At 41.6% G+C, this 16,947-nt stretch overlaps 1 protein-coding gene across 1 annotated transcript in view; it reads left to right on the top strand.

Annotated features, from left to right (window-relative positions):
• UGGT2 (UDP-glucose glycoprotein glucosyltransferase 2) overlaps positions 1-16,947 on the top strand; it is an 88,269-nt gene that overhangs the window by 23,450 nt on the left and 47,872 nt on the right. The window contains exons 10-13 of the mRNA XM_063126055.1: positions 898-958; positions 7,401-7,492; positions 9,106-9,256; positions 13,072-13,191. Of these exons, the coding sequence (XP_062982125.1) occupies positions 898-958; positions 7,401-7,492; positions 9,106-9,256; positions 13,072-13,191 (424 nt within the window). The remainder of the gene's footprint in view (positions 1-897; positions 959-7,400; positions 7,493-9,105; positions 9,257-13,071; positions 13,192-16,947) is intronic.

Genomic DNA, 16,947 nt, shown 5'->3' on the forward strand with positions numbered 1-16,947 from the left:
TTAGGATTATTTTGTAAATGGAAAATCAGTGAATCTGGTAATAGAATTTCCCAATTTACCAACTAGATAAATTGGTTTATCTGGAACAACTGGTGGACTGCAGAAAAGCAATTATTACTGGCTTCTCTGGCTGTAAAAATGTTGCCTGTAATAGCACTCCTAAAGAAAAAGATGAGAGATAAGATACCACAATTTAATGCCGTGCCTTTATTTTGAATTTTGTATGTAAAGTGCAATGAGATTGCTACTCAGTGATGCAATGAGGCACTCATTCATATACAATACATTCAATACATATTATTGTATTGCTACCTCCTGCACATTCTGGAAAGGCAAAGGACCACTGGCAATGTTCCCCTTAGGTGGTTGTTTTGGGAGGCATACTCTTTTCTCAGCCTTCCTGTTGATGAGTTCACTCTGTCACAGCATATATGCACCATACACTCTGTTTATTGTATGTTAATTTTCATTTATTGCGAGTTGCCTTGGAGGCTTGTTCTCAGACAGAAAAGTAGGATATAAATATTTTAAATAATATCCATAAAGTTTTTACTGCTTGGTACCACTCATTTTATTATAGAGCCTGACCATATGAAGAAGTTGGATTGGGCAGTGCAATTTGCTTCCAGCTCTGGTTTGAACATAATGACAAACTAACATGAGTTTAAACCAGGAAGCCAATGCTTCCAATCTCATCATGCTGCTGTGCTGGTGGAGGCCAGGGAAAGGAGGAACATTCAAGCCTAAGGCTCACCCAGGCTTGTCCATGTAGTGCTAAATTACGCCTTAGCATTGTGTCCAAACTAGGCCATGGAGCATTTCATTCCCTCAGAAAGATGGAGGGATGTTCAAAGAGAGAACAATTGCTTTGTGATGTCTGAATTGAATCTTTTTCAGATCCCTAACCAGAGTGCTAGTAAACCAGCAAATGCGAAAAGAAATAGAGGAAAATCAAAAGGTAGGTTCGTGTCCTTTACTGCGCTAGAGAGATCCATATTATCATGTAACTTATAAAAATGAATTCCAAAGAATTTCAAAACTTTCGTATATCCCCCCCCGCCCCCCCCCCCCCACAAATGTAGACTTGCAGTGTTTACTGCTCATTATATCTTTTCATACAATGCATACCCTGGGATGGTTAGCCAAGCTCCTGAGCATCTACCGTTCCAGCTAAAGTAATTGTTGATGATCAGGCCATTAATGTTTAAATGATGCCTTCAGGGTTTGAGCTTTAACTCTGAACTACGCAGCTTTAATTGACCTCTGAAGTTGAACATAAATCGGTTCAACACACAAATGCCGACACACAGGGTGATTTATACTTTTTCCTTGCTAGGGACATCTGAAGGTTATACTTTGGGCTTTTGGCCCCCATTGCATAAGTCTTTCGAGATCTGTTCTTTGGTATATGTTTTAATTCTGTTTCAAAGTACAAGCCATTAACTCATATTAGTGCCTCTCCTCCCATATCAGGTTATTATTACAGACTTTCTGTCCGTCCCATTCTGAACCCTTTTCAAGAATACCCCAATATTTGTGAGTGCTGCTTCATATAGGACTCATTTTCTTATATAGTTCATGTGCCAAGGGGATAGAACATTAATGTCACCTTTTCTCACTTCCTCTCCCAGACATAAAATACATTTGATTTGCTACTCACAAGGGCATAAAAATGGCAGACGTCTGTGCTCAACGTGTGGATGTCAAGTAGGCAGCGCCAGTGATGCACACAACATTGGGATGGGACCAACCACAGGGGCTCACTGCTCCTTATCCATGCTGTAGTGGAAATCCCTTATCCATTTTGATATGCCCGTCAGTGAGGCCTGCACTGTATATGCACTTTGCTGTCTCTCATTCCATGGCACTTAATGGCACTCAAACTCTACTGCCTGGAATGGTTTTCTTTCCTTGCCCCTCACCAAAATCCTGCTAGGCCTGCATGTTGATTTTTCAATGCCCCTGTATATCTTGCAAGGAGGAAATGCACATGTTGTTAAAACAACAAAGGGGAGCATTTAGATGTCACAGTAAACTTTGGTTTTGCATTGCAAGAATGAGGAGGCTTACGCATATTGTCTAAATAATTCCTTTCGGTGCCTCCTGAAAATGTCATTATTCCAGGAAGCCTTTCCTTAATGACCAGCCATGGTTCACTGTATATTTTGCTTCTTTTAAAATATTTTAAAGTGTTTTATTCTGTTTTTATTTTATTTTATCTTGTACACCGCTCCAAAATTTCCAATGGGGAACGGTATATAAATATTGTAAATAAATAAATAAATAAAAATATGCCTGCCGTCCTGCTCCCCTACAGTAATTAGAAACTTCCAATCCTGATTTAGTGGCAAAACCATAGTTTTCCAGATTTGGATGTAACAACGTGTTGCTATATAGAGGCCAAAAGGTTGTAATCATCATTCATGCCACGTTTTCCTCCCCACTCCCCCTCTAGAGTCTCAAATTGGAGACTCATGCCTGCTCATTCTTATATAGATGCCCTCAAAGAACCTTGTGGCACCTTAAAGGCTAACAAATTTATTGTGGCATAACATTTCATGGGCTAGGCCCCACTTCATCCGTTCATTATGCACAATAAATCTGTTAAGTCTTTAAGTTACCACAACAAGACTCCCTTGTTGTGTTTGCTGAAACAGGCTAACATGACTACTGCTCCATATTCTTTTAAGAGCAATCGCTTATTTGGATTTACTATTGCTGATTGCTGAATTGGGACAGTTTCAGGTTCCTGCAGCCCTTGAGAAAGTATCATGCTAAAATGTTTATCTGCAATAAGTGCACTTGGTTTTGAATACTCTTTCAGTTTAACTGTACATCTTAAAATGATTCGATTAGGATTGCAATTTTAAGCTCAGATCTAGAGAAAAATCTCATTGAATTCAGTGGGGCTTATTATTTCTGAGTAAAGATAGTTAGCACCAAGCTGTAAGTTTCATTTTGTAGATGCTTCAAAGCAGGACTGAACTTCATGCCCGTGAAAGTCTCTATTAAATAGCACACTGTTTTTCATGCGTTCCTGACACTTTTACGTGGTTGATCTAAAACAATTACTCTTTTTTTAAAAAAGCCCTGGAGCTATTTTTTTCCTTCTAGCCATTTGATCTTTTTAATAGGCATCTTTTAGTGAATTCCTATTTAAGTTTTCCTCCCCCCCCCCCCTTGCTGCAGATTACTCATTTTTATTAGACTGCAGCAGCTGCACAAACGCACTGTAAAATGGCATCAAGTGCTGGTAGTTAAATAGCTCTTAAAATAGATCTGAATGCATTTTGATGTCAGTTGCTGTCTTTTGGAAAATCCTGTTAGCTAACAGAAGAACTTTGAGCCTTCCCCGCAAGTGTCACATCCAAACTAATGTTTGAGTAGGCGGTCTAATTTAAAAAAAAAAATGCGTTCCCAAAATGGCAAGTGTGTGTGTTTCTAATTAGTTCTCCCTATTTTGAACCTACTATGTAAGGCAGCCTTCTCCAACCTGGTGTTGGACTACAACTCCCAACATCCCCTGTCAGCCATGGAAAAGATGGGAATTGTAATCCAACACATCTGGAGCAGGCCAGGTTAGGGAGGATTGATAGAAAGGGATTAAAACATAACTTTGAAGAGAAGTGCTGAAACAAAATGTCAGTTCTTTTGAATACAGATAATGAAATTTGCTATACATTTGTTTGTAAATTAAACCTTGCCACATACAGTTACATTGTCTCAGAGGACCACATGGAAAGATAGTTTGGGTGCACACAAACACTGTGGTTTAAAAAGCAATCTCTTTTTTGTGTGTGTCTGAATATAAATTTGGCAGCTATTCAGACTTCGGTGGTACCGCAGAATAAATTGTCAGGCACATTTTTGAGCTAGAGGATATTCGTCTAGCAGCAGGAGAGGCATGATTTCAAGCTGTGCAGAACTGAAAGATTCCCCTCTAAGATAATGAAAGTTGAATAAAAAATGCAATACAGGAAAGAGGCTAAAGGCTATTAAGGATTGAAAAGTATATGGTGATTAGATGCAGTCAGAATAGCATTCAAGAGTAAGTAGCTATGTTACAGAAGGTTGTAGGTGTTCAAGCCTAAATACCTCTTCAACTTATAGACCAGTCTTGTTATATACAAAGGGCATTATTGCCTTCAATCATGTTTGCCCTAGCTGTGCTTTGTGGTGTAGGCCATACTCCGACAACCATTTTACACGTGCAGAATGTGCAGTGAAGGGGATTGCCCAATGGCCCAAGATTGCCATTGTCTATAAAGCAGAGCAGGTATTTGAATGCAAAACTCCAAGACCAAATTCAACACACTGTCATTTGTTGAAGGCATAGATTGGATTTGGACAACACAATAACCAATGGTGGGTTAAATAGTCAACGATGGGTTGTTGTGTCATCTGTCGGGACTTTTTCAAATAGCTGTGCAGAGTTGATTATTTGAACAACTGCTAGCTATCATGTTGTGTGTTGGGCACCATTGACTATTTCGTCGCACCACTATTTTCGATGGCTACGGACTCCCCTGGATGAGTGACCAAAGCAGCAGCTGTCGCTCTAGTCCAGCGGGCAGAACTCGCAATGACTGATGGGATACCAGTGGGAGGACTGAGGGGGAAGAGGGCGGGGGATGTGTCAATCAAACACACCATTGACTAATAGTCAACTCAACACTGCCCTTAATCCACACCATGGTTGATTATAATCATGTTATGGGGGAATACCCCCTCGATAATCAACTGTGGAATTGACTATTAATCCACCTTTGACTATTGTGTTGTCTGAAGGCAGCCAAATACGTTTTTATTCAAGCAGACCTTTGGTACATATGCTGGTCTGCTGCTGAAGGAATTTTTAACAGATTAGATGCTGTATTGTTGTGTTTTTACTGTATTTGCTTTAATGTGCTTTAGGATCATATAGAATCTTAGAATGGTAGAGTTGGAAGGACTCTATAAGGTCATCTAGTCTAACTCCCTGCTCAATGCAGAAATCCACCTTAAAGCATCCTTGACAAATGGCTGTCCAGCTGCCTCTTGAAGGCCTCTAGGGTGGGAGAGCCCATGACCTTCCTAAGTAATTGGTTCCATTGTCGTACTGCTCTAACAGTCAGGAAGTTTTTCCTAATGTCCAGCCAGAATCTGGCTTCCTGTAACTTGAGTACATTATTCCTGTAACTTGATCCCATTAAGATTCTGTTTTGAATCTCTATTTTTTTTTTATTATTAGCCGCCTTGTGCAGCATTTTTGGTGGAAAGGTGGAATATAAACTGTAATAAAAAAATAAACACGTCTCATTTTTCTGCATATATCACTCCAAGCCACTAATAGTAATAGCTATTTCATAGTAATTATTCAATAGCTATAATATAATTCAAGAACAATTTTTAAAAAGACAATAACATTTTTTTTAAAAGCCTATCAAAGATAGCAATGTAGGATGACCCTCTTTAGGCCAATGGCTAAGGCCCATGCAGTCTAAAGGAATGGTGAAACAAGTTCATTTAAGTTGGAAATTCTACATGGGTTGTGTTGCTCTAAGCTAATTTATCCTGGTTGCAGCAATACCCAGACTGCGCACATGAAAGTTTTTATGTACATCCAGTGTTGAAACTAGTCTGTTCTACACTGAAAGACAGGCAAGCTGTTCATTACTGGGAAGTTCGGCTTCTGAGAAAAGGAGACTCTATTCAAAGCACCAATTGTGCTGCTACTGTTCCTATTCAATTTTGACTGATCAGAATTAAATAAGGAATAATCCCATCATGGTAAGATATGACCTGGGAAACTATCATTGGCACAGCAGGAAAATGGGTGTACAAAAAGCACTATTGCCACAGAACTGAAGCAGCCTTCCCCAACCTGATGCTTCCAGATAGTATTACTATTTATTACATTTGTATACTGGCCCATAGCCGAGGCTCTCTGGGCAGTTTACATAGGATAAAAACACTTAACAATATGCAAAAATCAGAAAAACATACAAAAACAAACCTAGGCTAATTACATATTGCTAAATGCCTGGGAGAAAAGTCTTGACCTGGCCGAAAAGATAACAATGTTGGCGCCAGGCAGGCCTCGTCAGGGCGATGGTTCCACAATGTGGGTGGGGGGGGGAGGGCACCACAGAAAAGGTCTTTTTTCCATCCTCCGAGCTTCTCTCAGAGTAGGCACCCGGAGGAGGACCTTGGATGTTGAGCGCAGTGTTGGGAGAGGCATTCCATCAGGTTGGGAGAGGCATTCCATCAGGTATTGTGGTCTTCAAAGGCAGCCCCATGTAGAGTGCATTGCAGTAATCTAACTTGGAGGTTACCAGGGCATAGACAAGTAAAGCTAGGTTATCCCTGTCCAGATAGGGGCATAGGTGGTCCACCAACCGAAGCTGGTAGAAGGCACTCTGTGCCACCGAGGCCACCTGAGCCTCAAGTGACAGAGATGGTTCTAGGAGAACCCCCAAGCTACAACCCTGCTCTTTCAGGGGGAGTGCAACCCCATCCAGAACCGGTTGAACACCTTACATTTGGTAAGGAGAACCACCCACTAATAGCATCTCAGTCTTGTCTGGATTGAGCTTCAGTTTATTAGCCCTCAACCAGTCCATTGTCGCAGCCAGGCTCTGCAACTCTCATCAACTATGCTGGACTGCAACTCTCATCAACTCAACATGCCCTGCCTTGCTGGCTGGGGAGTTATGGGAGTTGCAGTCCCAACACTCCTAGAGAGCACTAGACTGGGGAAGGCTGATTTGAAGGAACAAAACATTAAAGGCAACCACACCTAATTGCCCTTTTAACAATTGAATTTGTAGCTGCTGTTAATTTGTAGCTGTATGAGGTGAACCTCTTCTGTCTAATGGCATTGTCTCATGGTATCCTACTTGTTGTCTTTAAATGTTAATTGAGATTATTCCATAGTATTCCATATCAATAAATTTTATTTATTGTGAGACATTTTTGCTCTGGGCCTGCGGTGAAACAGCCTCCTTCAAGCTGCACGATGGTGGGATGGGAGTTAGCAATGGATGAAACTAGGGAATTGGTGTCTGAAATGGGCAGCAAGACTTCTTAAAGCAATAAATACTGGACATAACTTCTTGGAGTAGTCAAAGCAGTTTAAATCCTATCTATTGGGTTATTTGGTTTTTCCTTTCTATGAGCTGTGACTATATAAAGAAGGATGAATGATGCTAATGAATAGTTAGCATTGAGTTTATTTTGTAGAAAAGAGGAAAAATTCCTTATCCACAAGAATAATTAGGAGATTAAATTTGATCCACCCACAATTAAATGCCATCTTATTCCAAGAGACTTCAAGTTTGAAGCATGTGGATATTTCTTAGATTCATTTTAAAACTGTTTTGCGTAAGTCATATTAACCTCAGCAATTTTTATTTTTCTAGCATCTACATAAAACTTTTGAACTTCAGCCTGGTGAAGCACGTCTGTTTTTAAATGGCCTTCCTATAGACTTGGATTTTCATGATCCATTTAGGTAAAGTATTAGTTCTGCAGCTCACTTCATATATTTTTCTACTCAAAAAGGGTCCAGTAGCCTGACCAATAGCTCAGTCAAGCTGTGATTAACTATACTTTAGCAGCCCCAAGAGAAATGCTAATATATATTATTTTTTAGTCCTCTTTGCTTCCTGCAGTGACAAAAGAGCTAGAACTGGCAAAATCTCCCTGTCAGGGTCTAGACTCCATTCTGCCAACCTTGTTACCTAGTTCGCACATAGTGGCAAGCCACAATGGGTGAATTTCCCTGCAGGTTTGGCATTTTGTATTTTAAAAATTCAGTATAACAGTGGGGGTGCATCATGGCTCATCGTTACATGCAAATTCGGTGAGAGTGGATTATTGGGGTGGTTAACAAACCGGCCAGAAACCATGGGTTGTTTTAGGGTTGCAGGCAGCTTTCACCCCAACAACCCACCCTTGCTGGGTTCACATGTAACAACAAGCCACGGTGAACGCAACAGCTTGAATTTTCAAAATGGCACCCAGCATCACAATGAGAAGCTCAGCAAGGAACTGGCTCCGTGCCTCCCACAGTCACCAGCCCTTCAAACTACCTTTGCCTGTCGACATCTTTACTGCCAATAGTAACAGCCCTTCATGTAATTAGTTTCCTGTGTAGCTCTGTCCCAGTCCTACTTTCTCCTTGGTTCTGCCTCCTTTTTAACCCTTGCTCCATTACCCATTGTATCCTTGTTTAATATCCTGGCTTGTTAACCAACTTCGGCTAGAACCATTTGCTCAGTTTGCATTTAGCAGAAACCATGGTTTGTCTACTATCCAGGAATGGAAAGTTTAACTCATCCACTCACATGAAAAGTTGCAAGGGAGCATGTGAACCGAAGACTCGGTCTAGCTCGTTAAACAATAAACTTTTTTAAAAAAATCTCCCTTATATTCTTCTCCCTCCACACCAACAGTATCTCCCGATCTCAAGCCTGATCTTCTTGATTACTTTGCCATTTTTCTCCACTTACCCTTCCTTCAGAGGTGCTTTCCTATAGAGGGCTCCTAGCGCTCCCATTGAGAAGGCATTGGGCAGATATTCTATCTTTTCTTTCCTGAATGGATTTTTTGCGGAAGAAGCGGTGGGAAAACACGGGAGGATTATAAATGCAAGACAATGCTGATGGCCACTGTGTGAACAGAATGCTGGGCTAGATTAACTCTTGGTCTGATCCAGAATGGCTCCTCTATGTCCTCCTGTAAAATTTCATGAATGAGACAAGGCAATGGCGCCATGAATGCCCCATCTGGGAGCGCCTAGAATCTTCTTTCTCAGTCCTTAGCTTCCCTATGTCCAGGGGTCTCTTCCAAGCCCTCTGCTTTCTGCTGTGCATTCTCTCATCTGAGAAGATGGGTGTCACATACTTTGGTTCCCTGAGCAAATGAACATTCCATGCCACTGTGCCAGCTCAGCCAGTAAGCATCAGATGCTTCACTACTGTGCAATCGAGTAGAAATATGTTGTAAACAAAACACGAAGGGAAAGTTTACAAGGAATGCTGTTTAACTATTCCTTGCATTTGTTTTCCTTTGGGATTATTCTATGTGGTATTTTCCTTAATGTAGTTTTGTTTAAATGTAAAGTATTTTAGAAACTCTGAAGGTGGATGGGAAAGCAATGCAAGGACTTCACTCCCTTGGAATTAAGGAAGAAGTTCTTAGTAAATTCATGAGATTACCGATCCATTCTGAGGATGACGCATATGCATTAGACATCCGGCACTCTTCAATAGTAGTAAGTAACCATATTATTCGCAAGATTCTTTGCTTTCCCTCTGAAAATTGCTTATTTTTTTTGAGGCTTTAAATTTTCTCAGGGTGGTGGTGTGAGTAATGTCGCAGTTCGTCCACTGCTTCCAAAGCCTTCATGGCTTGTGCCAGCCAGGACAGGCAGTGGAAGGAGTGGACTTACCTTTTGTTGATTTCAATGGGAGGAGAAATGCCTGTGCCAGCTCCAGGCTGGTGTGGGTGAAGGGCCCAATCCTGGGGCCTCTCAGGAGACGTGCTAACTCTACCCCGGACTCACAACACCCTGTTTCAGAGCCTACTTCTGGTGGAAAGGCCATCTGTGTTAGACCTACATCCATGGTGCTTCACAAGGGTCTACTGGGGGCCACCGGGGTGAGCATCGCTCCTGCCACTGGTAGAGGACAACTCTGCCCCATTTTAACCCTCCTGAGCCAGCAGAGTTGGGACTTGGGATTTCTCTGTTAAGCACTAAAAAGGTGTACAAAGTGCTCTGTTCGCAAAGGCTTGGGGCAGGCAAAGTATACTAAAGCTTTATCTGTTTTTCTAATTTAGTTTAAAAGACAGGTATAGGATAGGTTGCATTCATTATTTTTTTTAAAAAAAGGTCTGCTACACTGCGGTTTGTGGCAGTGTTTGTACAAAACTCCTGAGGTTTTTCTTGATATACTTGTCAAAATGACCGCTGGTGAGCAATGAAATACCACTTTTTTTAGGATGGAGTTTAATATCTGCCTGTGCATGATGTGGGTCAAATAGTGGTGACGATGTTTTTAGAGTTTTATCAGTGTATATAGAACTTTACAGAGTAGTAGAATAAAAAAAAGTTAAGTCCTTTTCCCCCCAAACTATTTACTTACTTATTTACATCCCACCTTCCAAAGTCTCCCAAGACGGCATACTACTATATATATGTCCACACTAAAATCATACATCACAAAATATTTTTAGAAACCCCCCCCCCCAAAACAACAACAACAACAACAACTCAGCATTACAAATAAAAAAAGGCTCCCTGGGTGATGGAGGTGGAGGGGACACACACACGAAACAGCAAAGGTAACCAGCAGAGGGGGCATGGGGGAATGAGACTAGAATAAAGGGTAGTAGACAGCGTGTGTCTGCATTATTATTTTTTTAAAGTCAAATGAACTATGCCCAAATGTTAGGATCTTTAAAGAACAATATTTACACAGGATAAAAATGGTGAGTTGGATGCAGAAATCCATAAGCAAAATTCCACTTAAGGGACCTCTCATGAGCAGAAGCAGTATAGGCAGTTTCTGCTGATTTGCTGACTTCCTCCAGCAGCCCCCTTTCTTCCTGTTCCCCCCTCCCATTTGTTCTGGAGGAACTTCAGGCATAATGTGGGCAGAAGTGCAGGAGTCTGCAAGAGGCAGGGGCTATTTTCCAACCCTTCCGCAAATGGAAGGAATCCTTCTGTTTGGAGAAGGTCTACTCTGGATCCAAGCCAATATTACAAAGGATCTTTAGTAAAGAAGTTGTTCTTCAGCTGAAATACTGTGTGTGTTTGTGTTGTGTTGGTTGCTGAGAATGAGAAAAAGAAAGTAACTATTACAAATTTGACAAATGAGAGCTTTTATTGGAGAATTATGAAGGCTGCTTCTAGGTTGCATCCAGTCTTTCCATTCTGCCTGTTCCTTGTGCACGAGAAAGTTTCGTATATGTACCCCAATAAGAAAATTTATTTTGTTTAGTTCCATGAAATTATTTGAAGGAAACTGAACTGGAGTATTGGCAGACATTCAGTTTTCTCACAATCAACATACTGTTGTTGAACTGGATAACCATTGTATAAGACTCAGGTGCACATTGAGAAAAAAGCAATAAAGTATAGATTATTCCTTTGAGTAGTCTACGTATTAAATTTCTGTATTTATTAGCTTTAAATGTGCATCAGTGGATAAGCAATTAAAGAAGAGTCTTCAGATGCATCAAATGATACATTTTTCTTATAATTGAGGAAGAAATTGAAAGGAAGAATCTCAAAGGATGCCAAATTGCACTTTATTGACAAGTGTATGAATACTGGTAGTGGCTGAGTACATTTTAATTACTTGTTTACTACAATATATATTGCACAGTTCACTGGGGGACTAAACTTTCTTTTTTATGTTTAATGTGTGTTTATACTGTGTAGGTTTTTTCAAAAGGGACAAAACACTAATTTGTCTGTGATTAACTCTCATTGGACTGCAATAGACTAGTTGTTGTTGTTGTTGTTATTATTTACAAGGGCTTCTCCCACATTGTATTTGGTGTGGTGTGTGTGTGCATTCCCTAGCTGATCTTGGCAGCACAATGTGATTTTCACTATTTAAAATGAATCAGTTTTATTACTGATGGTTAAATGTGGACTGGATACCACTGCTTCTTACAGTTTTCTCTAGCGTAATGTTTTCCAAACTGTGTTTTGGAGAATCCTGGAGTTCCATGGAGTCTTAGTGTGAATATCAGTAATGGTGGATAAGCTTCTTTGAAATCGAGGTTGCCCAACACTGCTGGGCTTAGACTACAACAGAGCTGGTGGGGAATCTTGGGTATGTTCCAGACCAAAAATCGGGTGGGGACCTCTGTTCCTTGGGCTGAACGCAGTCCACAAGGCCGACCCATGGAGGCTTTGGATGAGGCCCTGCCCCGACTCCCTATCCTTGCCACTCTGAGAGAAGGGAGAAGGGCAAGAGAATGACTGAGGCCTCAAGGAATACACCTTCCTTGAGGCTGCAGCTCAGTTGAGGAAGGGGAGTGGGGAGCAAAGCTGGGTAGGGACTCTGCAGGCACCTTGAGGAACAGTTCCTCCAGTTGCCAGCTGAGTCAGCTTCCCTCGTGCCTCTTTCCAATTAGGGAAGGGGAGGAGGGAGCAAAGTTAGTATGTGACACATTCCTTTCTAAGTAAAGGAGTCATGTAAGAACTGTTTCTCATTGAATGGCTCTCACCCACATGGCTGGGAGCATGTTTAATGGTGCCATCCTATGTATATCTCCTCAAATCTGCTCAAGTAAATCCCGTTGAGTCCAATAAGACTCTGGCCTTAGCTAGACCTAAGGATTATCCCAGGCAATGGAGGGGTCGTCCCTGCCTGCTCCCAGGATGCCCTGTGTCATTTGGATGCACAGATCCTGGGACAATCCCAAGATATAGGCCTGGTCTCGCCATGGCCTCTGTCCCCCATAAGTGTGTATCAGATTGCAACCTAAGTGTGGGTAACAACCAGTCACAGGGGTCTTTCCCACAGAATTGGTATCCTTCATATGGATACCAGTTCCACGGACCAGATCATTGCAATTGGTTCTTGCGTACATGGTTGTCATTTCAAATGTTCTTGTAGCCATATCTTTACCTGTTTATGGAAAAGTGGCTTACAAATGACTAGGGTAACAAAAGCCCTATTCAGGTGTTCTCACGCATTTGTCAAATTCTGGTTCAGGAGAGGGAGCGTTCCAGCTCTGCCCCTCTCCCTCTGTACGTTTATTGTCCTCAACTCATGAAGAGAGACAATCTGAAGAGGAGGCTCTCCATGCAGGCCAGAATGCCCATGAGTTGAGAGTGACAAATGTGATGAGGGAGAGGGACGAAGCTGGGGCACTCCTTCTCCTTGTGTGTTTGTCCTATTCAGGTTCAGAATGCCTGAATAGAGGTAAGAAAGCCCCTCAATGTGCTTAAGATTGCAGTCTTACATCCATGTGATGTGTTCAGTATTATGTTCTTACCACGGATCATTTGACAGAATTATGTTTGGTTATAATGCTTGGCTGATTTTAACCACTGTTATGTTCTTCTAGTGGATCAACGACATAGAAAAGGATCAGATGTATGACAAGTGGCCTTCAAGTTTTCAGGAACTTCTTAAACCAGCATATGCAGGAATGATGCGGCAGATTCGGCGCAATTTATATAATTTGGTATGTATTGAGGGGTGAACGGTATTGGGCAGATGGTTTGTATATTCTTTAAATATCATAAAATTAGAGCTACACTAGACATTAAAGGTTATGTGGAAGCCACTGAAAAGCCCCATCCTTTGTACACACATCCCGAGGCAGCGATCCACGTGTCTGCATATCACCCACGGATGTGTCACTGGATTGCTGGTAAAGCAGTACAGCAGTGCTGGACTGCATGCAAAGTAATCGACAGCACCATGCACAGCAGTGCTAGTCTCTAGGATAACACCAGCATGGGCATCCTTTGTATCTGATTGGACAGTGAACAGGATAAGACATTTTTAAATACTATTTCACCCGACACCCGTTTGGTGCCCTCCACCTGAGGACCTTAATGTGCAAATCACTTCTAATTGGGCTCTTCTGGAGTAAACCAAGGTATTGGGCCTTGTTTTGGAGCAGCAGACCCCTGCGTAAACTAAGTCTGAAGTTGCGGGGCAGTTACGTTTTCTTTGCTTTGAGAGGGTGCATGTGCAGTCCTGATTTATCCTGTCCTGGCCATAGCCAGGATGGATGGTATGGCCGGAATTGCCGGGCCTTGGATAGTTCCAAGTAGGCAGTTTGCTCTAACCATGTTTGTAACTCAACCGAGGCCTTTTTCCCCTCTTGGGCTAAATTCCGTCTCTTGCGCTCTGCCTGGTTCCTAAAAAGTGGAGAACCTTAATGGCAGGAGTGCTAAACCCCCAGCCTGCAAGCCTAATCCGGCCTGTGGTGCACCCCAATCCGGCCCACGCAGTCTCTTGGGGTTCCTCCAGGGAGCAGAGCTTAGACTCTTAGCCCCACCTCCAGGAAAAGTCAATCCGTCTGTGGGAATCCTATCCAACAATCCTGTACTGTTAGATTCCAAAAGGGAGTCTGTTTGGGGATGTGGCCTAGGTCTGACTTGCCTGCGCTGGGGAGAGCAGATGCTCTTCCCCATGTGGGCAGGTTCTGCTATCCCTTATTCCCACTGCTATGCAGGGCAGCCTGAATGCTGGCAGTCACCCATGTGAGGAAGAGAGTGGGTAAGTCCCAACTCTAACTTAAGTGTTAGTCCTCTGGTCTAGAGTTTAGCACTCCTGCCGTGTCTCAGTCATCCCCAGTTTTCTGCATTCTCTGCAGTGGCCATCGAGTCCTGTGGAGTCCCCTAAAGGAATCTCTCAGGGATGCTGTCTCTGAGTCCCAATTCAGGGTGGACTCAAGGAGCTTCTGGCTTATAGGCTTCAGGGCAGCTTTGCGACCTGGGTCTGGACCTCTGCAACTTGCATCACAGGCTTTTCTGATCTGCCTGGTTCCTCCTCCCCTGTGCCAGAGTCTTGGCTCAGGGTTGGAGTTATGATATCATTGCTGGCTTTTGTTTTGGGGCAGGCTTTGTGTTCTGGGGCAAGCTGCCCTAAACTAGAGTTGCAGAACATGGTGTTCTGTTCATTTACACCAAATGAAACCCATATATAGGCAAGAACTGGCATACACTAAATGGTCAGAAAAAATGGAACAATCAAACTGTATCCTTAAAATAGACACACCCTAATTGATGTCTGTGAGTTGATTTATTATGTATTATTATTATAGCATTGGATCCTGAGTATGTTACTACGTCATTCACACATCTCGCCTTTCTTTTTCTTTCTTTCAAGCATTTTTACCCCTGCAAAAAGGTTCTCAGATCACCTTCCAAAAGACAATCTCCTGCCCTCAGGCTTACAATCTAAAATGCATGATACAAGGAATAGGGATTTTGATGGGGGGGAGGGGAGGATTGATTCTTGTAAAGAAATGCCTGTATTTAGGATTAACCAGTGTGGTATGGGACTTGACATTGTGGAAGTGGCTGCCATTCCACAACAGTAAATGTAAATCAGTCTGTGATCCAGAGATAATTTTGGGTATTTTGTTTCAAATGTATTAATAAATGTACATTTTACCTGAGAATTTGGCAATAGATTTGACATTCCGAAACCTCTTGCATGGATTATATTTGTCTCCTGCTTGATGGAATCATATAACCATTGGTAATGGCTACCAGAAATCCGGAGCTATCCCAGCAACATGGACAAAGTGTTGCTGAGAAAGTAATTGTGTGAAGACAAGCGTTGACAATTCTCACTTGGGCTGCAAAATCCAAACTTCAGTCCCTTTCTGTTAGTACATTTCAGGGGGGGAAATGCATATAAAATGTGTAGCCTTATGGTTGGTTGGCTTTAAATCCTGAAACTCTCTTTATCCCTGGAGGGGGAAAAAACAGGCTTGTATTCTCACTTGTGATTAAGCTTTTAATTTAAGAACACTTTACTATGAGAAAACCTACTGATGTCTGTCTGGAAGTACATCTAAATACTACATTAAATCCTAATGCAACACAGCTTATTTCTTCTTACTGTAAGAAGCTAATTCCTGGTCTCCATTTTCTCAAACTAAATGAATACTGCCTGCACATATCTCAGGGAACCAACACGTAGTAGCTTTGTCAGACAGGGTGTTGTGTGTTGATGGCGATGGCCGATTGAGTAAACACAGTTATAAGAATTCACCTCGAGTTTCTAAAAATCTCGGTTCCCTTATTCCAGATTGAGCTTTTTTTATTTGTGTTGCACTGAGCATAAGATGAGAAGTTGCAGTCTAAAATATTCAACAACAAAACATGAAAATGAAAAATATTGCTGTCAAGAGTAATCATTTTTCCAAGTAAAAAAAAATATTTGCAGACAAAATATAGATATCATACATATTTTAAGTATTGTTCTTCTCCACCCCCACAAAAGTGCCATTAATCAGAGGTTCACTGCAGAAAGTGATAAATGTATACGTTTTTGGGGTTTCTGAACAAAACAAAAATGACAATTCTGCTACTGTTTATCACCCAATGGCGAAGGTTTTACTACAAATGCATAAATTCCAAAGTTGCCTCCAAGTATGCCAGGAGACTTTCTTATTTCTTCATTTTTTCCTAGACATTATTAGGAATGTGCAGACTTCTTTCCAATACCGTCTGAACTAGTTCTCACTAAGGTGGTAAATCTTTTTCTGGGCTATGTCACTTCAGACTGTAGTTGATGGCTCACATAATGGAAACCACCTCAGTTGAAAACCATTATTTTCACTTAGGGGCTGTTTACACGTAACTACAGTCCATGCGTTTAAAAACAAACAAACATGGCTGTCAAGGGTGAGCAGGAGGGAGCAGGCACGCTACCTGAATAATAAATTTATTTCTTACCCGCATCTCCATTTTGATCGAGGCAGGGAACAACAGTAAATATAAAATACATAAAACTGAATTAAAACATAATATACATTGTTAAAACATCCTAAAAACATTCTAAAGTTCCACAACATACAGTCGGCTCCTTCATAGGCTATTGAGTGTGATATCTGAATCTGAACCAATGGATCATTTAGGGGCTGAATAAGCCAGCAATTAACCCAACAACAAACCATGGGTTAACTGCTGGGTTGTTTAGCCTCTAAACAACCCATCGGTTCAGATATCACATTCAACAATCTACGACGGAGCCAATCGTCGATTGTTGAATAAGAACGGAAGTGGTGGGCATGCAGGAGACAATATGCTTGCTCTCTCCTGTTCGTGTACGGCAGCCCATGGGTACTTTCAACCATGGATTGTCATTATGTGCAAATCATGTAATTCAATGCAAGTGTATCAGGTGATTTGGTTAGAATTATTTGGATGGTTGTGAGTCTACAACTGCAGTCTAGAAAAGATTTACCGCCTTA

Source organism: Elgaria multicarinata, chromosome 5 (assembly GCF_023053635.1).
Source record: "Elgaria multicarinata webbii isolate HBS135686 ecotype San Diego chromosome 5, rElgMul1.1.pri, whole genome shotgun sequence".
Lineage (NCBI taxonomy): Eukaryota > Metazoa > Chordata > Lepidosauria > Squamata > Anguidae > Elgaria > Elgaria multicarinata.